At 33.6% G+C, this 26,047-nt stretch overlaps 2 protein-coding genes across 2 annotated transcripts in view; one reads left to right on the forward strand and one right to left on the reverse strand.

The window, feature by feature from the left end:
* The window catches only part of LOC149904550 (uncharacterized), a 32,858-nt gene extending 9,535 nt beyond the window's left edge, over positions 1-23,323 (reverse strand). The window contains exons 1-6 of the mRNA XM_090107128.1: positions 23,070-23,323; positions 6,290-6,470; positions 4,092-4,153; positions 3,720-3,887; positions 2,436-3,403; positions 2,192-2,360 (exon numbers count right to left, since the gene is read on the reverse strand). Coding sequence (XP_089963254.1) covers positions 2,192-2,360; positions 2,436-3,403; positions 3,720-3,887; positions 4,092-4,153; positions 6,290-6,470; positions 23,070-23,323 — 1,802 coding nt within the window. The remainder of the gene's footprint in view (positions 1-2,191; positions 2,361-2,435; positions 3,404-3,719; positions 3,888-4,091; positions 4,154-6,289; positions 6,471-23,069) is intronic.
* Positions 9,797-14,736, forward strand: LOC149904551 (uncharacterized). The gene is made up of 4 exons (XM_090107540.1): positions 9,797-10,038; positions 12,316-12,491; positions 13,403-13,569; positions 14,361-14,736. Exons 1-4 carry the CDS (start codon positions 9,870-9,872, stop codon positions 14,554-14,556), a joined length of 708 nt encoding a protein of 235 aa, XP_089963666.1. The 5' UTR covers positions 9,797-9,869; the 3' UTR covers positions 14,557-14,736.
* Positions 23,324-26,047: the final 2,724 nt, after the last annotated feature.

The following is a 26,047-nucleotide window of genomic DNA, read 5'->3' on the forward strand; positions in this document are numbered from 1 at the left end:
GCAGTTTTGAATTATCAATAGGATATCTTTAGCCAAGTTAGTTTTAATGATAAATGAGGTAACATTATGAATTGTATTGCTATTATTTTCATATCTGTATTTCGACAATGGAGTGAATATTAATAAACATAAATTACACACAGGTTCTTAACATACCATGTTAGCTTTTTATAAATAGCAACTAGAATTAACAGAGTTTATTCTATGTTAGAAATACGTTAGCAAAATTACAGGCAATATTTTGTTGTAAATGAACTGACCCACGTTGTTAATTGAGAAAACATTCCCAGTTCGTGTCACATGTATGTAAATGGAACCAGGCTCACCACTTATGGAATTTGTTTTTGACAGCCATGTCTAGTTTATTGTTTTTTGGAAACACATGTCTTTAAATCGAGCTAAACTTTATTCCGAAACTGGAATAAAAACTCAAATTGTGCAGCATTCTATTACGGTTTTATAACGTAGAGTAATAATCTGTACAAATATATAAATATTTGTACAGATTACTAATAGCATTGAAATGCAAAACATACTGAAAAAAGCAGTTGAATAAATATTAAACTATGTTTTTGTTTCCTTGCCAAAACTAAGCAAAGGTGGCAGATAGCTGACGAATAAAAAACAACTTAAAGAGTTTTCCGCAATGTGATAAAATATAACGAAACCTTCAAGAATCAGGTAAGTAGTAAGTAATAAAGGAAAATTTGACCTTTTCTATGATAAAAGATATCCATTATGAAATAAATACTATATTATACACAAATGTATAATATAAAAACATAAAAATCAATAAAATTTATATTATAAAATTAATTAAACGTTTCACATTATACTCCACATAAATCTATTTCCAGATACAAAATAATCAAATTAGACGCTCACGCTATCACAGTACATTATTATTTATAAACATATTCACGTGGAACTCAATTTCACTTTGTTACGTTCCACGAATACAGACTATCGAGAATTTAATAGGATAGGATTAAATAAATCGAAAACAACTCGTGTGTATAAAAAAATGAGTTAATGAAGATTCAGTAGGTACATTATTGTATAGTTATTGTATAGTTATTGTGTAGTTATATCGAAAGGAAAGTCCTGAAAACAAGGTTTTATTGCGTAATGCAAGGCTCTGATATAAACCGGCCATCCTTCGACTAGAGATAGAGGGACATAAAAGTAATCTTGTGTCGTTCACGGACCAGCTAGTCAATTTGCTTTTACGATGATGCTCTACGCTTGTTTCCATTCTATTTTCTACATTATACATTGGGAGTTAGCGGTGAGAATTGAGGGGTGATTAAAAGATACCCTTGATTTTTTGTAATAGAATTATGTACGAAACAGGAAAATAAGACTTGACAATGGAGGAGTAAAGAAAATAGCATTGTGACTTTCAAAATTAATTGCATTCTCTCGTAAACGTATAAAAAAAATTATCACGTCTAAACACGATGGTATATATATTTTTACGTAATTTTCACTAAATTATAACAAAAAAGAAAATAACAAGATAATTCCTAATATTCTAAAGATATTTTCTGGTTTATTTTGCTAGAAACACATCATTTTTTCTTTTTTTGATATTGTTAATATAGTTGTGAAATATAAGTTGCTAACCAAATTCCGCTATTTTTTCGAAATTTTTACAAAAACAAAACAAAGAACTGTATTTTTAATAATTTTAAATAGTTACGAAACACCTATACATAAAATCGTCAGAAAAACCGTTCAATCTTATTTAATTAAATGTCAAGTAATATAACGAAAAGAGGATCAAAGCCCGAAAAAAGTTTCTCATTATTGTCATAATAAGAAGCCGCAAAGCAAAATGATCCATCAAGCGCAACGTAATCAGTCAGGATGGTCCTTAATTTAAGGCTCATAAGAAAAAATCTCTAGATTATCACGATGGATAACTATTTTTCTGTACGATAACATAAACATTTTTTGTTTTCAATTAAGCGATGATAGATTGAACTGTAAACGAATACGTTTTATTGAATTTATTTTATTTGATTTATTCAATTATTCCCAGGTTGTGCTTTAAATGTTCGAATATTTCTAATATTACGTGCGTTTTGGGAATTAAATTTTTTGTGTCATGCTGTTATTTATGTTTTGTTTTTCACATAGAAAACACACATAGAAAATTTTAAATAAACATTAACAAACATGTACATACCTTACAAATTCCAATGAAAAATCGGTAGCTACATCACTAGTTTCTTCCCAGCAAGAAGCAGTTGCGTCGCTTAGGAATTGAGCTTGAGCGGACCACGCGTCGCAAGCATACAGCACTCTCCTTAGAGCTCCTATTATCAGTCTAACTGCATTGTGTATGAATACTTCATCTATTAAAATTAAAAATCGTTTAGTATCTAAAACATATAATAAAAAGAATATCAAAATAACATTGAAATTCTTACCTATTTTCATAGGTTCTGGATGTAAAGCCAAGAGTCCTATTGGTAAACTGTTTAATGTCTCCGTCACATTGTCTTTAACATCAATAATTGGTTCGTCCATTATAGGATCCTCAACTAAAGGATCGTTTCTCTTTTTAGCCGTATTCCTAATATTAGTCGAAGTATGCACCGTGGGATTCATCAAGAAATCACTAATATCACTTGAAAAAGATAATCTACTTATAAGATCTCCACTACTTCTCTCCTCACTTCGTTTCAAAACATCATTACTTTCATACATATCACGTACACTTATACTATTTACATATTTATTAAATGATTCATTTTTTAACTTACTAGAACTAGTTTGCCTACTTTTATTTCTGCCGAGGGAAGATTTGCTTTCCTTCTCGACAGAATTGCTTTCAATTTTAGAAGTTTCAACGCCTTTATTATTTACATTATAATTCCTTATACTCTCAGAACTAATATTGCTACTACTTTCATATGATTGACTAAAATTTACATACAACGATTTATTATTAATGTGCGTTTCTGTCTTATTAATATTCCTTATAATACGACGAATGAAGGAGTTACTAGATTTATTCATTACAAAATAACCAGCATCCTTGATGAGCGTTTCGCGGGAAACCTTTTTCATTAACGTATTGACAATTCTTGTTTCCTTCACTGTGTTATTATTGTCAATATAATCTTTTTTAATGCGTTCGAAGCGATCAAAACCAATCGTCTCGTCTTCAAATTTTTCAGCATCTGCATAGTTTTCGGAGCGCTGAGCATATTGCGTTCTATTATAACTATCGTGAAAAACATTAAATTCTCTAGAAGCATCAATCCAAAGCCAAAAAAAATGTCCATCAAGCATGTTGAGACGCTTAGCTTCATTTGTTATTAGCTTGGCATATTTCACATCGCATATCATAACGACAACACCTCGAGTCAACCTTGATATATCAGCCAACCGCCTGCATGAATAAAAAGTGTAATTTATCACCACGTAGTACCACTTATTGTATTTTATTTCATGATTTGATGAAAATCACCGCGTATTCACGATTTTTCATGGCTGCATAAAGTTGTCGCAAAATGTGTAAGTTTCTTTAAACAACTTCACACTCTAACTTGCCACGAAAATAAATTTATGGAAATTTGCTTTCAAACTGCTGTACAGAATTTTAAGCTTTTGCCACGGCTGTATTATTAGACTAAGAATTTCATGTATTGTGTTTAAATGTTTTACTTTTTATTTGATAGAAAATGAATGTACAGTTATAAGCGTACCTGAAAACAGCACGACGTGAACGACTTGAAGGAAGCGGAAGCCATTTAGGATTAAGCGGTTGAGCGTTGAGTATCGAAGATAGATCTTTCCTTAGGGACAAAGTTAAGTAAATATCCTCCTCGGTAAGTAACGTGAAGGCATGCCAATGCGTGTGTAGGAGAGTTGCCCTGTGGGGAATAAACTTTTTGAGTTTGGCATATAAAACACACATTACGATTTATCAAAAAATATGGAACACGTATATTTATTACGGGAAAATATTATAGGTACTTATATAAAATTTGGGTAAACATTTAAAATCAATATTAGTTCAAGAGTTACATATTCTGAGCGATTCATATAAAAAAATAACAATATAATATAAAAAGTACCTGAGTGCATGTAATGTTTCCCTTATTGTTATTTCGAGACGAATTTCCAAAGTTAGCATATCCTAAAACAAGTTGTAGCGATTATTGTAACAATTATGACGTGACACGCCTCTGGTGAAAAATGTTATTAATTCACGTCACACTGTAATCGTAGCTAAAGCACGTTATGAATGACTGTCATTTTTTGTTAAAATTCACAATTTTTTCCCTGAGAACACGTTTTTATATAGAACAAAGTTTTATAATGCAGCTAATTATTGAACTAGATTAAATATTGTTTCCAACTAATTTAGTTTAATGATTGTGTATTTAATATATTTATCTTAACTCGAATTTAACTAACCAAATTACCTAGGTTTGTAAAGAAACTGTAATTACATTCAATGTCTTTTAAATTATAGTGATACAAATAACAATTTCAAGTAAATTGAACCAAATGTGGTTACTAATAGATTCTGTAAAACACAACCACACATCACACATGTCATTGGCGTAACCACAACGTCATGTTGTTCAATTGGCCAAATTACGAACGACGTATTTTCGCCGCATAGTATTAAACCTCATTTTCTTTGAAGTTTGAAGTTTGGAAATGTTTCTGTACCATTGGGAGACATGTGAAGTGAGAGAAGAATATCATACAAGTAATATATATATAAAGTCTCTCGACGTTGCAAGTAAATAAATTGTCTTTAAAAAAATATCTGAATCGTAAATCTAGATTAATCTATAAAAATCAAGGGTTTAGATTTTAGACTCTTTTAGATACAGACGTAGACTTAATATCTAATGAATTAGTGTCGATCTTGTCGACTTCTTTAATACCATACAGTATTTTAATGCATACAATTAAAAAGCAATAAACGATTAAATAGAGTAACATTATAAACTATAATGTTGTTATTCAAAACTACTAAATAGAATGTATCAATTTATAAACATAACAAAATACAAGGATTCCTCTCGAATGCAGACTGAATTTTTGAGGTTTCGAACAAATAACTTTCATACAAAGGAGCTAACTCTAACAGGAAGCCTTTAAACTTATTGCAACATGTTACCTATATACCTTTAAATTTAATTTTGTATACAAGTGGGTATTCATAATACTTGCGCTAATTGAAATATATTAAAACTGCGCAACGTGACCAAAAAGACCCGAATAAATTAGATATTATTTTTTATCTCCTACTATTTACCTTCGTACAAACTTGTAACGGCATTACCATTTTTATTCTCGTAGTAACATTCATATTACGCGGTATTACGAGCCAGATACGAGTACATAATATCACTGCAAATGACGAATAAAAAGCATATCACGTTTTATGTGAAAGATATCCACGTCGGAATATACTATCAAGCATTGTTGATATTGAAGCCACATTTAAATTATTGTCTCTTGTGTGTACAAAAATAACGTAAAATACAATATTTTTCAACAATGGTTTTTATTTTTTATTACTGAAATAAATTTACATTTCATTTTTCTGAATGAAATAACAACGGCTTTACATAAAGAGTTTCACACTGTTTTCCCTGAAGATAATAGGCAAAACCTTCTCGCTTTGTTTACCACAAATCACAATCTAATGAAAGCGAGAAAGTACTCCGCCCCCGTAGAAGACCGGCGTCAATTGAGTTTTAAAGGAATAATTACGTTTTGTCTGGTCAATGGAAACGGGGTTCAAATGCTATCCCCTTCCTTGTCGTTTCCTGCAATTCCCTTTTTCCTTCGATACGACAAATTGCCGACGTTTATTCCCTACCCTTATGTAACATGCTTGTTTACGCTCCCACCCTTGATATAAAACGTAAAAGAATTTTTATGTCTGTATAGAGATAATCTTCTTTTATATCTGGTAACAGAGAAATATTCCTGTGTCAGTTAAGCTTGTGCATTTTTTACACGAAACAAATCTCGTGGTAGTAAATGATCACCAAAATTTACGACAATTCAGTCGTAATTTACTGAAGAGAAACAGAACAATCCTACTTATAATGATAATATCCATTATTATCAGTGTTTTTAAAGATTGAAGAATGGATGGACATTTGTTATTCTTTCACACAAGAACAGTTGATGAGATTTGTATGAACTTTGTATCAAACATAGATTAAGTCTCGACACCACATGAGTAAAGCCGCGGGCTCTAGAACTTTCTGGAAACTTTCTATGATAGGAAGATTCTACTCACATTAGCAATGGTATAGGGTAGATGCAGATGGGTGGGTGATGCTCGTATGGTGGGGACGCCAGCGTGCGTGGCAGCAGAGACCAGGGCCGTGGCGGCAGCGCCTCCGCTGCAAACAAGCAGCGCGGCCACCCGCCTCCCCTCGAACGCCGAGCACGCTTGCTCCAATACTCGCGAACTGAATCTGTTGACAAAAACCAGCAATGAAACGTTCAGTTGAAGACATTTGATATGGAGTAATGCAGAGAAAAACACTTTCTTGCCCGTTTCTTCGTGTCATGGAAGCAAATTAAAAAATACATCCAACTGAAATATCATAATCTTTATGAACTTTTCTTTCCTACCAGGTTGCCTGGCAGAGATTGCTGTGTTTGACCAAATTTCCTATATTGTTTTGTACAATGAAGTGTTATAAATAAATAAATAAATAAATAAACAGTTTACATTATGCTGTATATTTACAGATATATAATACAGGCAAAATATTACCACCAAACAGATTTCTTCACTTTAACATTCCAATTACGTTTTATTAATTACTAGGTTTCCGCCCGCGGCTTCGCCCGCGCAGTCAAAGAAAAACCCGCATAGTTCCCGTTCCCGTGGGATTTCCGGGATTGCGTCATTGTCCCCGGATAAAAAGTAGCCTATGTCCTTTCTCGGGTATCAAAATATCTCCATACCAAATTTCATGAAAATTGGTTCAGTAGTTTAAGCGTGATGAGTAACAGACAGACAGAGTTACTTTCGCATTTATAATATTAGTATGGATTTATCTTTCAGCCTTAGGGTATAAAAATAGGAGAACGTTAAGTGCAAGCAAACGATACCGCGAATAAGAATGTAGATAATAAAAGAAATAAAATACACAGACTATGTATATGATATTGCAAGCCATCCATAGATTACGAATCTTGTATTCCAATTTATTAACTGTGCAATCAAAGCTTAGGGGAATAAAGCTTCTCTTTGAACATGCATCATATAATAATTGATGCGCTCTTTTGAATGTACATTGTACACAAAGGTTTACAATACTCAAACAGTTTTATTATGAATATAAATTGTATTTATTTTATCCTACAAGCTAATTATTCAATAATAAACACGATTTCATTTTATGTTCTATAACTGTGACAATTCTAAGAATACCCTGGAACTTCAAGTCGGTTCAGACATTTAGAAATTGTGGCGGAATAAAGAAATTCACATTTTCATAAAAATGAACTTTGAAAACATTTAAATCTGCCTTTGGACAGTCGTGTATTAATTAACGTCGTTAGTCGTGTATAACTAATTCTAAAGAAATATCGTTTTCTTTCTCAATTTAAATTTAATTATAATATTAATGCTCGACATGAAATATTGCAAAGATATTTTATAATTTCGTCAAGAATTATACAATTTTTACAAAATATATAACTGTCTGGATGAAGTCAATGCAGCAAGAAATCCTCTAGAATTATTAACTAGACGTAGTTCGGCGCCATTGCCCCCTTTTTGTTGTTTTTTCTCTCCAAGAAAATACTTCCCTGTGCCTTAAAAAAAATTAAAAAATAAATAAGTACCCGAAATATAATTACTGGTGATTACGAGTATTAATTGTCTTTTGTTTTTCGTAGATTGTAAATTGTAATTCAAGTAAACATTAAATACGTTACTAGTACTTACATCTATATAATATTACTTATTTATTACAATAATTACTAGGAGTTATTGAATTTCAAACCTACCACAATGCTTTGAATACAGATATCTATTGGTTATATAACAGATATTATAATTTTAAACGTACTGGCATTGTTATTGTTCACAATTAAAACTTTAGGGAGCCAAATACCTTAGGGAGCAATTAGTAATCATATCTCGATTTGGAGGCAAGGACAAATAATTATTAGAAACTAAATCCATACTAATATTATAAATGCGAAAGTAACTCTGTCTGTCTGTCTGATACTCAATCACGCCTAAACTACTGAACCAATTTTCATGAAATTTGGTATGGAGATATTTTGATACCCGAGAGAGGACATAGGCTACTTTTTATCCCGGGAAAATGACGCAAACTCGGAAATCCCTCGGGAACGGTAGCTATGCGGGTTTTTCTTTGACTGCGCGGGCGAAGCCGCGGGGGGAAAACTAGTATTATAAAAATATTAAGTCACTTTTACCGAAGTTTCAATAAAGGCCTATCTAAAAATAAAAATTTTCCATTTACAAAAATTCTCCCAAAAATAAAGGAATTTAACATGTGTCATAAAACTTAAATATGTCATGCCCCACTTAGGTTACATAATACCCGTGCCTCGTTAAGCATCCAATTACGCTTGTTTGTGTATCACTTCTATCTGTATAAGAAAAAAAATAATATATAAAATTATATCACGAATTTAACGCTTAAAACAATTCAAGAATCCCTAAATCCCTCAGAAATCCTAAAAACTACACACACAAGCAAAGTGTAATTATAGAACATTTTCAATCGCTTTAGAAACATAAACCAATGAAAAGCTCTTCTAAATCAACAAACGAGTTTTTTCCCGTAATTAATCATGAAATTATCCCGTTTATTTATTTGTTATTATGATGATAGTACCTTTGCATCCAATAACACCGCAAACGTATCGCGGGATCATTAACAAATATTATATTACCACACATCGATCGCATTGCTTTGCCTACAGATACAGCATGATTAATTCAAATATTAATTAATTTGCCTTTAATGTTAGCTGACGTCTTCCATTCATTGTTCACTATGGTTCTAATTAATTAAATACACAAATAAGTGATGTCAAACTATACAAGTGTAATAAAATTCGACGTATGTGTAATACGAGTATGGGAGCACAATACACTTCATTAAAACGCTGATATTGTTTATACGCTGCAGAAATAGGCTTTAATATTTAACTAAGCTTTGGGAGTAGGTAATTCAAGCGAATTGTTATTATTTAAACAATCTTAAACATATCAAATTATTCCCTATTTCACGAAATTCTATTTATATTTATGGTAATTTCCAAACAAACACAAAATGTATTTCGGTTGCTGTGAAACTCTAGGAAATGTTAGCATAATATGGGAATAAATGTTTAAATCCTTCGAATTTAAAATCGAGGCGAAACAATAAACGAGAGGACGACTCCATCAGTGAGCTAAATTAGAGTTTAGTGTGTGTTTCCTGCAGTTAAAAACGTAGTTTGATTAACAGAGATGAAAAAAAAACCGACATTCGTAAATGACGTGCAGTAGGTAGCAGTTAATTAAATTGGAATACGTAGCATTTCGAATTGTGGTGCAATAAAACTTTATATTAATATAGTCGGTAGTTATAATACGATAGAAGCTTCACTAAAGGTAAATATGATTGTCCACTCTTAATATGCAATCCACAAAAAAACTAAAAAGAACATCCTGTACAAGAAACATTATGTATCTATTCAGTCGTATCTAACTTGTAATAGATTCCAAGCCGTTGTAAGGAACCACATTACGAATACAATTCAGTATCAATCCGTACTGCTGGCGTTTTAGAAGTCTTTTCAAATTCAAGCGCTGAAGAATTATTGAGCGACATACAATGTCTCCGCGAGAATATCCCAAGATTTGGGGGAAATTCGAGCGTAATGTTGAAGGGAAGGGCACATTATCCTTTGTAATAGAGGATGTCCCTGAAGCTATGTGGGATTCGGCAGTGGAATTTATGCTCGGTAATTACGTAGAAGAGGACGTCTGGTGGTCGACAGCTGGTAAGAGCAGATTGCATTTTCAATTTGCATTTTTTGACATTAAGCCGTTATTGCTCAATAGCTAAATCCAATTCTGTCCAGTGTTAAAAAGATAAACAGAAAGGAATTTCATAACCATTGTTGTATTTTTGTACTTCCTAATTACATGTTAATGAAGTTCGTACATAATTCTTACTGTGAAAACTATTTTTTAAATTATGAATTCTATATTAATACCATTCAGTTGAATCTGAAAAATAAATACATAGTAAGAAAATTAATATTGAGTAGAAATATGTATTACAGAGGTAAACTCTACTAATCTTAACAAATGTTAGGCTTTGCAATTAATTAAGCCTTTAATCTGGCAAGGAACTAACGCAACTAAATGCGTAAGTCATTAAACATATTCAGCAGAGCAGTGCACACAATTACAGTGAAACTTGGTTAAGTGGGACCTGGATAAGTGAGAAACCTCCATAACTGGAACTCATGCTGAGGTCCCAACACTTTGGCACTGAATTCCCTCTGTTAGTGGGACGAGGTAAACCTCTATATCTGGGATTTGTTCTTTCGATTTATCATCATAGTTACCTCTATAACTGAGACAGCAAGTAAATTTTATATGCATAAACCTCTGTAACTGAGATAACATTGTTTGTTTACTCATTTTTATTCAACCCACAAATTCCACACGTAGTTCCAAGTACGTAAGTACAAATTTTGAGCTTCAATTACCTTCAATTTTAGTTTCGCTTTAGTATCATACAGATTTTAATTTGAAAAATGTCAAAACGAAAGCTATGATCGTTATCACCCCTCTGTAAATGAGACAGATATTTATTTATACCTGTATATCTGAGACACTGGGTAAGTGGAATACCTCTATAAGTGAAACGACATTGCAGGTCCCTTGATGTCTCACTTAACCAGGTTTCACTGTATACGAGTTATACGTGGAAAAGTCACAGGCATGTAGTTTCATACAAAACTTTATTTCAAACGAAATGGGTTCATTTAACACTTTTAATTACTATATTTCCATGTAAAGACAAACAGCGAACAAAAACAGATGCAAAAATTTTTCGCATTTGTGTCTTTCCATGTTATATTTTTAATATACGCGCATTTATAAACAATATTATAATATCACAAGTGTACTTTATTTATTAAAATTGTATACAATACAATATTAATATATTGTTTTATTAACCTTTTTACCTTTTAGTGCACTCTCTTTTAAACCGGTGAAAACATTTTTCAGAATCGGTTTCCCAATTCAGAAATATGGTCACAATTAGACATACTTTTTCATAATGAGTATACCAACATATTTTGTATTGTTTAAATTGTTTCTATAAATTAAATAGGATAATGTTAATGTTATTACAACATAATCTAATGAAAATTATACTACTTATTCATAATCTAAACTGAACGTAGTTTAATGATTTATTGGGTCCCCAAAGTCAAAACTATATGCAAATACGTTTAGTCCAATATCTACCCTAACGAATTGTATTTATCTTTCCCTTGTATTTAATGTTATGCTATTGTTCAGTATTATCACTATGGACAATTCTAGTTGGAAAATAGAGTTTGAATTTAGTGAACTAATTACAATTGGTCCATAAATAAACAGTACAATCTGTAAAGTATTGACGCTATTAAATAAAGTTATCGAATAATAGATATGTTGTAAATTTGCTAAAATCTAGGTCATGGGTTGGGATAAGTAGAAAGTTTTTCTAACAGAGATATTCTTTGAATATCGATGTCGTAGCGAAACCACGCGTAATGCTATCATTCTATAAGAGATGCAAGTGGTACGTGTGTAAGGGGTACGTTGCAAACAAAGGTATATTTCCAAACTTAAGGCAGCTTTAAGGTTGTAGATAAGAAATAGCACGTATAAAGTGAAGATATTAAAACATTTATTGAGTTTCAAACTATTATTGTACATAATGCCGAAAATAATCTAGTAGGTAACACCGACTAGTATTTAGCTATATATCTAAAGTTTAATTTTCTTTTCAATTATATCTAATTCCTATTGTATATATTTATATATTTATTAGTTGAACAAAAACCACACTTTTTATGACCGTTGTTCGAGTATTTTGTAATTACAATACTAAATCAAAGAACTTACTTCTCAGCTTACTCGAATACTCAGAGGAAATCTACATCGGAACGATATTTAATGTTAAAATCGATTTTAACAAATTGATTTATGAAGCTCCATTATTTTAGACTTTTGGCGGGAAGATGATTAATTAACGTCTCTGAAATTGATAGGTACTGCGCAAGACCAAGATGCTATACAGGAATACCGAGTGCTTTGGTCGTCTATCATTCGACAGAAAATGTCTCTGGCCTGTTTTCTGCTTGGAGAAGATGGTACAGAGAGGAAATTGGTGGGAGTCAATATGTGTATGCTGCAAGAAAAGAATCATTTCGTCGAACATAACCCCGTAAGTTGTAATTTTGTACTAACAATAATTAAATCACGTCCCTTGACAATTAAATGAACAAGGCTAGGCACTTTCTCCATATTAAAATTATATTAAATACACATAAAATATATTTACATGGTTTCATAGTAACGAAACATAGTAACGAAACATACTTTTAATGTTTTTATTATGAAAAACCAATTCCGTTCTAGAATCGCAGAAAATTTGAGATCTATACCTAATAATATATAGTCCGGGATACATCGCCCATTTTTGCAAGTGATTACTATCGAGCTAATTTTTCGTGAGTAGCTTTATTTTGATGAGATGCCCAATAATTTCATGTAGGAAACTCTCGATTGTGGTAGCTTACAGAGGTAACAAGGATAAAAAATTTTGATTTGACGGTTCTCAAATATTTATTACGCAATTTGTAGGACAATATGTCTGTTGAATTATATAAGTATTAAATAAGTGAAAATAAAAAAATCAGCTGGTTAGTAATCATTTATGATGACTTCGTTATCGATACACATTGGAAAGAGGGGTATACTCTTTATATTCGATATACTCTTTGATCAAACCATAGATTTTGTAGGATAAATATTTTTTCGAATAATTTTGATAATTAACTTGAGATTGAACAAAATAAAAAAAATCAGTTAGTAATAAATATTTGAGAACCATCAATTCAAAAAATTGTATCCTTGTTACCTCTGTTAGCTACCACAATCGAGAGTTTCGTATAGGAAATGATTGGGCGTCTCATCAAAATAAAGCTACTCACGGAAAATTAGCTTGATAGTAATCACTTGCAAAAATGGGCGATGTATCCCGGACTAATAGATATAGATCTCAAATTGTCAGCGCGTTCTTGAACTTAAATTCGAGAACGCGCTACCAAACACCTATTTCCTTTTTTTTAACAGCCTAAGACGAAAGCAGGCTTGCTATCTCTTCGAATGTTCGCTGAAGCAATGAAAGTGACAGCGGTGTACGATACATACGACACGGCGTCCTATCTCATGGGGGCGGGCCTCTCCGTGGCTCCGGAGTTCAGGAAACTCGGTATATCTGTTGAGCTGCTCAAGTGCAGGTAGGTATTTACTATTGAAACCTAAAATATTCCGATGCTCTATATAGAGTTTACGTATGCAGTCGTTGAGCTATTTCTAAATGTATTTTTAAGCGAAACATTTTTATTTTAAACCAAATAAAAATATTTGGTTTAAAAATATTTTAGTAAAATTGTAGCTCTTTTATCAAGCATGTAATAATAATTTTCTATTACATACATTTTTGATGATAATAAATGCAAATGCAAAAAAGTAGAAAATATTTTGATAATTATGTGAATAGATTTTGATTATAAAAGAAAAAAAATAATGAATCTAATAAAACTTTTAATATTTGTGGCTAGATTGCAGTAATTAAGATAAGTAGCATGCTTTGTTATTTAGATTTCTATGAGCATATACCTACTTTACACTTATTCAAACTACAAATAACATCTGAAAGCTCTTCAATTAAGAAAAATTTATAACCAATAATATTCCAATATACTTTTACGACTATAAGAATAATTATGATAGGTCCACAGTCCACTTCGGATGCCCAATAAGTCTTCGGCTATTAAAATTATTCCGTCTCAGTTATTATTTGTAGGAAAATAATGAATCCTATTTTCTCGGCGATAGTAGGATCCCATTTCCCTTAAACGTGTGGAAAGGCTATGCAGTTTTATAATGAATTTTCCTTCTTAATATACCTATAATTAAATAATTTGAATTTTTAATGAAATAATTAAAGTCATATTTCTGCTAATAATTATTAAGTTATGCCCCTTTAACCCACATTTTATAATAAAAAGTGTATATTTAATTCCAGAATGTTGCTAGCTAAAGAGCTTGGTCAACACGTAACTGGTGGTATATTTACAAGCACCGCCGCCCAACGAGCAGCGGAAAAGGCGGGAATGGAATGCCTGTACCAAGTACCATATAAAGAATTCGGAGAGCAATGTGAAATCGATTTCAACACTGACACCGAGTCCTTAAAGATTTTCGGTAAGAGAATCGAATAGAATTACAATAGCACTATAAAACGAGTCCGGGAAAAATCTTTAATATTAAAACGCTCTTCCTTTTAGTATTCTCTCTCTTTACGACATCATATTACAGGATTGTAAAACCACTTCAAGTTTAATGTTCGCCCTATTTCGAACACATTTTGTATTTCTTTTGCGTCGCTTGAGTATCGTAATAAACACTTTATAAACGAAATATATGTTTCATTTCAAATTACCCATTCGGTTTATGTTTGTTGTATCATTTTGCTTTATTTGAGCATTTAAATAATCATTTTACCTAATCTTTATTCATAATGAATTATTGATTGAATAACCCACTTAGACAAGATACTTCCGAGATTACTTGTATAAATTTGGCACGATAATTATAACGAATCTTTTGAGAACGTGATGTACATACAGATGCCGTGAGATATTTGCGTTTAATTACCTACAGTAGCTTTAAGCTCCGGCCTCGTTTGTCAAAAGGACTGCGGAATAGCCTATAATTTCTAACTGTTGACGACCCGTAGTTTTGTTCGTATCACTCCATGAATTCTGACTGCCAACTTAAATTGAGCGTCATAATGTTTTGAATAATATTCTCGTTACGTGTAAGTGCAGCTGTCGGATAAAATGTTTTATTCCAGTTTAGCTGAACCTTCCAGCTATATTATTTTTAACTTTGTGTATTTTCAACAATGTGACTTTAAAACCAACTGAAATATAAACGTCCTTTATCTGTGGATTTAACACTATCCATTCAACAAAAATGAAGTATTGCACGCCTCATAAGCGAAGCGTTGAGGTGGGTACTACTGTCACTTCGCGCAAAACATCTGATTTTTCTAACTTAAAATGTCTTTATGTATCATACATTGCACTTGTAAGATAATACATACACACACATATTAAGAAAAAACACTATTTTTAACATTCATGATATTTTTGATGTCATTTTTGTTATTTAAACTAGTTAAAAAACAGTTTAAAAAAGTTCTGTCTTGGACGTCCGTGTGTCTGTATGTGCGGATCCTTTTTCTTGTTAACACGATAGCGACCGAAATACTTTACTAATCGAGTCTTTTTTTTTCTCTTACGCTTGAGTATGCTCAGGAATAGAACCCTTTCATTTTTCAGGGTCTGATTCGATGTGGTTTAATTGTTATTAAATAAACAAAAATAATAATTAATAAATAATTAAGTATTAAAAAAAATTATGAGGCGTGCACTTTTGGATTTTCCAAACTATAATAATAATATTTTACGTTCAAATAAAAATATTGCGACACAAAATATCATTATTATTAATTTTACCATTACTAATTAGATAACAAAATGCAGAAATATGATGAAGTTTAAAGTAATTGAGATCGCGTAACCTCCCTTGCTAGTGAACCATTAAATTAATTGCTAATAAATAATTTCCCCCTACTTAGTGCGAAGCTTCGGAGTAATTACCATCTTCGGTGTTTCGGAGAGGCTTTATAGCTTAAAAAGAGCCTGTATTAGAGAGCTAAAAAATCGACAGGACATCTTCAATGTTCTAATGTTATGAATTTATGAATGGTCTTGAAGAACACCTATTCACGTATATGATTTATTGTATACGGCATTTGCTTGAAATTACTATACAATACAATACAATACAATCTATACAATCAATTTATATACTTAATCAATTTATAATTTATTGTGTATAAATTATTAAATTAATAATAAACGATCCATAGTCGCAGCTAAGTCTCATAGGTAGTGTATCGTGTACGCTATCTAGACGCTCTACTAAATATGAATTTCCTTGTGTATAATTATTATAATGTCCCCTTTATAACAAAATATTATTAACAACAAATTGGTAAACTTACAAACTTTGAAAGCTCAAAATATAGCTCTAGAGATAAATTACAATACACTTCGGTCGATCAATCTCAAATTTGAATATTCAGACGCGATCAGCATAGTTAAAAGTGAACTAACGGTTTTGTAAAATGCAATCACAAACTCATTCACCTATCAGCGCAGGGATTACTTGAATTGCCTTGTATAATATAGGTTGGGAACGATAAAGTTTATTTAATGCGATCATGTTATAGCCGCTCATATTTCACAGTTAACTGTTAGTTATAGCTAGCTTAACTTTCCCTACATGCTACTGTACCAGTCTTAATAGAACTTTTAAATTCCATCACGTCTGTCCATCTGTTACGAAGTTTAATTTGTTTGAATTGTTTAAGAGAAATCAAAAAATTTCCTCTTGTGTATCCAAACTTTTATATTAGATTTTCAAAGTGGTTTTGGTTAATATTTGAAAAATGTCATTTTTTAAGCGGTCATTCACTTTTTAACTTAAATTTATTAATAAATTATATTACAAAGTAAGGTCAAAGGATCTCTGCACTTGAAAAAGTGGTTCATAATATAATGTGCTCTTTTATAACGTGACCTAAAAGACTAGAAAAAAGATGAACCTAATACACTGAAACTGAAAAGTGAAATAATAAAATACACAGCCAGCTTTGTAATTTCATATCCGAAGCTTCATTATATTTTCATTTTAAATATTGGCATATAGCCTGGTTGTAGTTTACGTGTAATTAAATTAAAGGAACTTTTCATTAATCAACCCTTACGCTTTCGAGAAAAATCCTTTTAATACGAATATCTAAAGCGTCTAAAAGCAGACTAATTAATCTGTTGGCTTCTGGATTTATCGTTTTTTATAGATTTCTCATTTCTGTTAAAACAATTTAATACCCACACAAACACAATTGAGAATAATCATAATATAATTTTAAAACTCTGTATATCACCACTTACAAATTTACAAAAATATCTCATTGAAAATTACGTTCAACTAATTGTTTTTATAATGTTTTTTCATCAACTGAATTATTGTCATAAAATTGCCGGCCGATTATCTTGTCTTCAACATTAACGATGTCATTTGTCGAGCTTACGTTAAGGGTCGGCCATTTTAGTGAACACTTTGAGGTGGAACTTGGATGGATCTAGTGGTAATACTATTGAGGTTTAGGGCTAAATCATTAGTATGGAAGGACACTTGAACGGTGATAAAATCGTTATCGTATACGTAGCGGTTACTGGCTACGGTCGCGTAGAAGCGCGGTGAAAGTAATAAATGTCATAAATTATGTATTGGCGCCTATTTCACTTTCATATTTACACCATAATGATAGCTAGCAAGTTATGTAGTGGAAATTCAAGAGCGGGCACATGTTCCGTGTGTATTAAGGGCTTGGTCTAGTAGTGCAAACAAATGCATCCTGTCATCCTATATGTAAATAATACAAATGTACTAAGGGAAAGTTGCTCCACTTAATTTTTAAAAATTAAATCATTCGTATGCATAATTTAATATTCGTAATAAGTACCAAAAATGACAATTTGAAACAATTTTCGTGAAAATTACACCGGGTGATTTTTTTTTATCAGTACACAATATTTGCGAATACTTTCTATTGATATCTTCAACTTCATGTTTATATAACTGATCAACTTTTACAAAGAAATTTGGACGAAATATAAAAAAAATAAGCTTTCCATACAAAATGCAGAACTCTATACATTTTTTTCGACCTAAGTTTCTTAGTGAAAGTTGTTCAGTTTAACTAATAAAACGGATAAACAAATTTTGTATATAATAAAAAAAATGTAATGTTTGTGTTAAATGAAAACAAAAGATATTTATTTCTGACTAGCTTCCGCCCGCGACTCCGTCCGCGCGGATGTCAGTCTTCGCGTCTTCTACAGATTTATTATATTATGTGTAATATATAGATTTATTGACGACGCGGTTGGCGCAGTGGTAAAGTAACTACCTACTGAGCCGACGGTCCCGGGTTCGATCCCCGGTCAGGGCAAATATTTGTGTGATGAACTCAATTATTTGTTCTTGGGTCTGGGTATTATTATCTATATATGTATTTATTAAATATTATATTTATCGTCGCCTAGTACCCACAACACAAGCCTTAATTGAGCTTACTGTGGGACTAGGTCGATTTGTGTAATAATGTCCTATAATATTTATTTATTTATTTATTTATTTATATTGATAAACCTAATAAATCTTTTGCTAGCATTCTGATGCTTTATCGGTTGCACTGGATTTATCTCTTTTTTTTCAATCGCTTGAATGATATAGGATGGGTCCTTGATGGACATCGAATGCTGAAGTCTCGAATCAATCAATTCTGACAGTAGGCAATTTATGTAAAATCTTGATAATGGTCCATCATTTTATTTTGCCTAAACGTTACATACTTTTTTATATATTCTATTTTTAACGAATTATTCACTCCAGTCCAAACAGCAAATAAGCAGACTTCTGCTTCTGCAACGTTTAGTTGTCCCTGAATTTAGAAAAAATAGTCATGATTCTTATCTATGACAAAAGTGTTATTTTTTGCATTGTATTTCAAATATTAAATTTTTTTTTTAACCGCATCTTCCGCATTCATGTCTTTTGCCGGAATTAGACATTTAACTTCTACTAGTCCCATTTTCCCTTTTTGATATGGGAGTGTATAAAGTAAATTTTTTAGATATTTCTCGTTATACTTACTTTTAAAAAGTTATTATTGTCATTTTGCTCATTAGGTAAAGTAATTTCGATATCAGTTTTAAGTTTTTTGATACCTGCAATAATAACGTCATAATCGCCTGCACATACTTATCGATTACACCCTGTATACAATCCACCATCCACATTCATAATGTTTTCCTGTCCTCCTCTCCTTTACGCTGTTCACCGATACATTTGAAATGAGTAAATCTGCTACCTCTGAAGGATGTTTCATTGTGATCAGCAAATTTTCACCACTGTTGTCGATTATTTGTTTTTCATTTTTAATCAGCAATTGGGAATCATCAGTTTTGTTTTTTGCAGATTGGTGATGTACCCTAACAATACGTCGAAAAGGGAAAGCATCAACGAATTATCGTTTTCGTCCTCTTTTTTTATTCTTCGCGTCTCTGTTACTTCTGTTTGTTTAGTTCTCAACACCCACTGAATTTTCTATGTTATTGTGATCTTCCATTACATCTGAGTTTTGATGATGTGATGATAATCCATTCGTTTTAATATTGGTACTTAGAGTTGGTAGACTAAACTAGAAATGGCGGACTAAATTTGTCAGCGCGTCTGTAAGATCAGAATATAAAACCAACATCCTGTATTTAAGTTACAAAATTAATAATCAAACAACATGCCGCTACGTTGAAAATGACTAGAAGAAAAAATTAAAACACCTCGGATCAATTTTGGAGTAAACAAATCATTTTCCCCGTATGGGGATTTCCCCGGATGAACTTGGGAAGTTCAAGTTCTCAATACAAGTTTATATTATATTTCGTATTTCTCAAACCAAAAATAAACATTTTTGGTACTTCAAAAAATTATATTATAAGAAAATTTATGAGCTTACTTTAGTTTTAAAGAAATATACATCCCTTTACTGACACCCCGTAAAATAAAGAAATTGTTGCCAATCACCTTTGCAATCTATTTGGTTTCATTAACTTTATGTTCGAAGATAATTTTTTTTCTAGTATGTAGTTACAAGCGTATTTTTTTCGTTTATTTTCCATATCGAAATCAAATGTTTAAAAATACGAATATTTGCACAAAACTAAGATAAAAATAATCAATTAACAAAAATATTAAATTTAATGAAGTAGAGCAACTTTCACTTCGGTATGAAGGAAAATCGAGCGTAGAGCACACGTCAGAACGCTCCGGCCCAAGGAGCGCGACTAAAGAAATTCGCTAGGATTTTTCCTAATTATTTTAAATATTTTTTTAATATTTAAATAATTATCAAAATTCAAAAAAAATGTTTTTTAAAGGATTAATACTCATTGGTCTTCAACCAACTCGAATAAATTAATGGAAAAAATAACTTTTAGCAGTATTTATCAATAGATTTTGTAAGGCAAAAAATGGGAAATTTAATGAATTTATAACGTTCTAATTAAGAAAATCATAAGTTTTTCGGCAATTGTATTCAGCAGTTTTTAATAACGACTATATAAGGATAATAATGCGCTGATCAGATTGTGTAAATTGTAATCGGTTGCAACGTAGTGAGTGCACAAACTTAGCTCGAAATGTCTTTGGGGGAAAGAGACTTATCTTGAAGGCCTGATTAAGGTAACATAAAGTAACTTTATAAATGTGAAAAAATTCACGCGCATTGCGTATATAACACTAATTGATAAACAAGAAAAAAAAATTCAGTTTATCATTTCATTAGCCGGGAAAAAATTGTCAAATAACTTGTTGAAAACGTTATTTTGCTAGACTGCAGCCTTAACATAATATCTATTCACTATATGTTGGCTGTATGTTGGATACATATCCGTATGGTAGTAATGTTGCTCCTTACATATGTAAATATTGTATTTGGGTTGTTATTTATGCTAGTAGTTATCAGAATAAATAACTACGTGGAATACCATATTTTTATTCTTTGAAAATGTTAAATTGTAATAAAAATCACACTAATATTTAAACTTTAAATAGTTATATATAACAAATATGTATCAAAAAAATTTGATAAATTGTATTTTTAAACGCATCAAACGCCTCTCTATATAATTTCAACATGTAGATTGTAGATACTCATTAAAAGTTATAATACATTTAACTTTCCTTGGGAATTTATTAATTAAAACAAACGCAGAACAAACTAACTGTAAAATAAACGAAAACATTAGTATCGCGGATTAAAACTGAAAACTATTATTGCGATCGGACGTAGAGTAAATTGAAATTATATAATATTTTGCTGGAACCCTGGGTACTGAATCAACTTGCGTTGTTTTACTTTTGTCGCTTTTTCAAATGCTTTCAAATAAACGTAACTTTGGTTTGCAATATTATATTCTCAAAATTTTACCTTTTGATATTCACATACACATTAAGTAATCTGCCCCCCTAGTCAAGTGGCTTTCTGTTAGCGTAGCGTTCAATCGAATAGACTACGAATGTATGAGATTGACGTAGGCTGTAGATAAACGTATCGACAGGTTACGTCAATCTCATACATTCGTAGTCTATTCTATTGAACGCTACGCTAACAGAAAGCCACTTGACTAGGGGGGCTGGTATACCCTGGATTCTTATCGTTTTTTTATAAGTAATGTTTTCTCATAATCATAATTTTACTTGTTATTTTAAACTGCTTCTATAGTATGAATTTCTACAAATTAAATACCTATTATATTTAATATGTTAGATGTATACTATTTTAAAGACATTCCTAAAATACAAAGTGGTTTAATTACTTTGTCTAGAATAATTATACAAGCTTAAAATAAATGGTTAATTTGCATACATTCTCCGCGATGTACATTAAATTGAGTTTATAAGCATTGTTTCGAGGCAGGTGAGCTAGAACTATTTATATATAAAGCGTAGGAAGTTTGTAGGAAGGTTCCTTGAACTTCTATAATCTGCGTAATAAAATCAATACGAGTTCCTTCGTAAATATTAATAAGAATTGGCGCGATGACTACGCATATACTTGGAAGTAAGAAATAATTTCATCTGTATTCTCAGTGTGCCAAACAGCTCTGTAACGAAGAGATATTTTATATGACAAATACAAAAGCCCTGGTGAATATTTACCCGCATAATATGCAAACTAGCTGATTCTACGTATGGAGTGATATGGAGATTTCTGTACGCTTATATCATTAGGTAATAAACTTTATATTGAATATGCAAATGCGGCATAGTAAACAATAAATATGTTTTAGGATAGGCATGTATGCATTAGGATATATTATGTTTACATAGTAGGTACTATGCACCTTTGTTGATCCTTAGACTCGTTTTCTCTTCATTAAATATGTTTAATTTTTTTTATATAGAATCTTCATATAGGTATACGATATCATATGGGTTGAGCAAAGAGCAAATTATAAAAAAGTCTGGTATTACCACAGAATACATAATAGTAGCTAAACGCTACAGAACGGACACTCTCCGCCTCCCGCCAAAATTAAACTTACCTCACCCCCGCGCGATCAGACATAAAATGGGCCATATTTTTCTGCAAGGACGATACGCAACGAAGATTGACAACATTAATCAAATTGACTTAAAGTAATTTTATTATTTTGGATTTGTGATTATCGTTTTTCGTAGAAAATGGTTAGATATTGTGCTGTTTACGGATGTATTTCATCAGAAAAACGCGAATTTTTTTTTACGCTAGTCACAAATGTGCCAACCATAAAGCGTTAACACACACATTTGCAGTCTCTACAGTGTGACTGTCAAAACGATCATTTTGTATGGAGTGTCCGGGGTGTGGTATTACATTACTGGGTACCTTATTTCATTAAACTACTGTTTATCGTGCATTATCTATTTTACTGTTACATGTTTTACTACTTGACTTAATGGTGGTGTAAATGGAAGTTTTAGGTATTGGAAATGTTAACATTATCGATTCGCATTGGAGTAGGTATGTTCCATTACAGATCAAAAAACTAACCTTTCATCTTCTGGTAACTCGATGTAGAGCGGCAGCAGCGATATATTGCGCAGGTGCAGCGGGAAGTCGCCAGCCAGGTAGGTCTGCGCGACGTCGGCCAGGGTGCGGTTGAAGGCGCGCACGGCGCTTGCGGCCGACGGCGGCGCGGCGATGCCCACGTAGAACGCGGCGGCGTCGTCCTTGAGCACGCGCAACCTCCGCCCAGACGCCGCCAGCACAAGCAGGGTCAACAGCAGCGCCGCGCGCCGGTGCATCGCACCCGCCTGCCTCACCGCGCCCGTGCCTGCCGCCGCCCGCGCCGCGCCATGCCAGCCCCTTCAACACCATCCACGTCAGCGACACCGACCCGCTCTAACCATTACATGCGTGCGATGTAGATCTTAGTGGGAAGCTTCAGCTATTCCGGTATCATTGTTGTGCTTCTTTTGAAGTTTGTGTCTTGTGCCGTCTGTATGAGACCTTCTGAAACAAAAAAATAATTTCAATATTAACATTATAAGTTAGGTAGTACCTACACATGAACATGTGTATAGACGTATTAGTTCTGAAAGTATAAAGATACGACTGAGTTTAAACTTTAAACTTATCAAAGAACAAAGCACTACTTATAAACATAAAAGTAGGTACCATATACCTATGCATCGTGATGTCTGTCTAGCGTAAGGAAAATAAAATTAAAATAAATAAAATAGAACAAAGGGTATCCATTATCTAAACTATTTTAGATAATGAAAATGTTCATCGTCAGTGCTCTGTGAACTCGACCCGGTCAATCTGTCTGAGCGTTGATTAATCTCGTTTCAGAAAGATTCGTTAATTAATTTATGTTGGGTGCTATAGTTCAATTTCGCCCATTCCAAGGCAACATCACATCCAATTTAGTGGGGGCCTGCAAACGAATACTTGTCATGATATATGAAGCTGCGTAAGATAATTAGAGGTTACGGTTTTAAAAATAAGATTATGTGGGGTAGCGGAGAGCAGCACGTTGTAAATTCATTTAAGTAGTATCTACCTATTTTTTCTTTATTGCCAAGTTCATGCTATTATCACTTATCCACAATATTTTTATAATACAAACATATATCTATTATAATATAATATATTCTCCTTTACTTTCACAAATAATTATCCATTGATGAGTAATTAAACTGCATTTTTGTGTTTCCAGACTAGGTATGTACTTGTATCAATTGTAATGTGGGACAAACTTCGCAACTTTATTACTGGTTTTCTTACTGCCCGATTTATTGCTACGAAGGTGCTATTTTATCTTCATAATAATAAATAGGCGTAGGGATGTGACGACCCCACCGCCCACGGGCTGGATAACTGTGTGACAGTAGTTATCCAACCCGTGCAGCCAGTCAGTACCCATTCCCAGCAAGTGTGCAAACCGTGCTTCAGCTGGGGAGTACATAGGGTACTAAAAATATATGCAATTAACGGTTTCCTCGGGGAAATGGGCGACCCTCGAGTGTATAAAGCCTGGTTAATGGATGGCAGACAATAGAATACGATCAGGGCCGCTTCCTGGGGGTCGCCAGGGCGCGCCTGGAGCTGGCGCTGGGCGCGGCAGCATGCGGGACGCCAGCCAATCCCGCCGACCGACCCGACCACCTGGTCGGTCGAACCCACCATCCCCACCAGTTAGCTTGACGACAGCAGGGCCGGCAACGACCCAGCATGTGGAGTCCGCTACTGGTGGAAACAGAAAGACTCGCATGAGATGGTCAGTAGACCAAAATAAAAATGCCATGCGAGCATATTATAGGGCGACTGAGGGTGAAACCAACCGGACTGGATACCGAGTGAGACTGCTCCGCGAATTCAACACCTTGGAACCCAACATCACCCTCACTGAACAAAATCTGGTGGCCCGAGTTCGATACATCTTGCGCAGGAACATCTTTAGCGCCTCCGAACTCGAACAACTAGGATGTGCGGCTGTTTCCGCGGAAGCCCCTGAACCGACGCGCGTTGATGACCCACCCGATGTGTCAGTCCTTTTTGAGGAGAACACCGGGGTGGAGACCAATGTGATCGGAGCGGAGGAAACCGAGGAAATAGCTGCCCAGGACATGGAAAAAATCAGGAGAGAGCTTGAGGAGACGATCTCTCATTACCGAGGAATACCGGTTGAGCAGCGCTCCCAGCTTCCTCGCGTTCCCTATAGAGCGTCGACCAGACTTGCCGTTGAGACCGTTAATAAACTACTGCCACCATATTTGGAAACCAGTACTGACATTGGTGATACGGGATCGATACTATACGCTGCGGCCGTAGTCGTGTGTCGAGCGGTGGGGATTAACTTCTCGAATACGGGAAGAGGATCTCCGCAGCGACGTACGACTCCTGCTTGGAGGCGTCGTATCGAAGCTCGAATCGCTAATGCCAGAGTCCTCATCGGTAAGCTTACTGCTTTCAGGTCCGGTAACACAAGACCGCGAGTGATGCGCTTTGTCAGGTCTGCAATCAGTGAGATATCTCACAATCTGCCCCAGGCAGAACTATTGCGAATAGTGACTGTGCGCATCGACACCCTGAAACAGCAGGTCGCAGCTTGGGGCAAACGCATAAGACGGTACTCCGAAACAACAAGGAGGCACCGTGAGAATCGTCTCTTCGAAAGTGATCAAAGGAAGTTCTACAAGTACCTTCAATCTGGGGCTCGGCAAGCACACATGGAGCCACAACCCGAAAAGGCGGACCTGATTGCCTTTTGGCGTGGAATATGGTCTCATGCTGCTGAGCACGTCGAAGGTGCTTGGATGACGGAGCTGGAGGAAGCGTGCGCAACCTTACCACCCATGGACCCTGTTGATGTCACAAAAGACGACATCAGCGCAGCAGTCCGAAAATGCCTGAACTGGAAAACTCCAGGGGTAGACGGACTTCAGACCTACTGGCTGAAAGGGTTCAACGCATGCCATGCTACCTTAGCCCGCCAATTTGGAGAAGCGATTGAGCACCGCTTG

The sequence above is a fragment of the Colias eurytheme genome, chromosome 11 (assembly GCF_061535395.1).
Source record: "Colias eurytheme isolate Ceu_HAF_F1 chromosome 11, ilColEury1 Martin Lab GWU primary, whole genome shotgun sequence".
Taxonomy (NCBI): domain Eukaryota; kingdom Metazoa; phylum Arthropoda; class Insecta; order Lepidoptera; family Pieridae; genus Colias; species Colias eurytheme.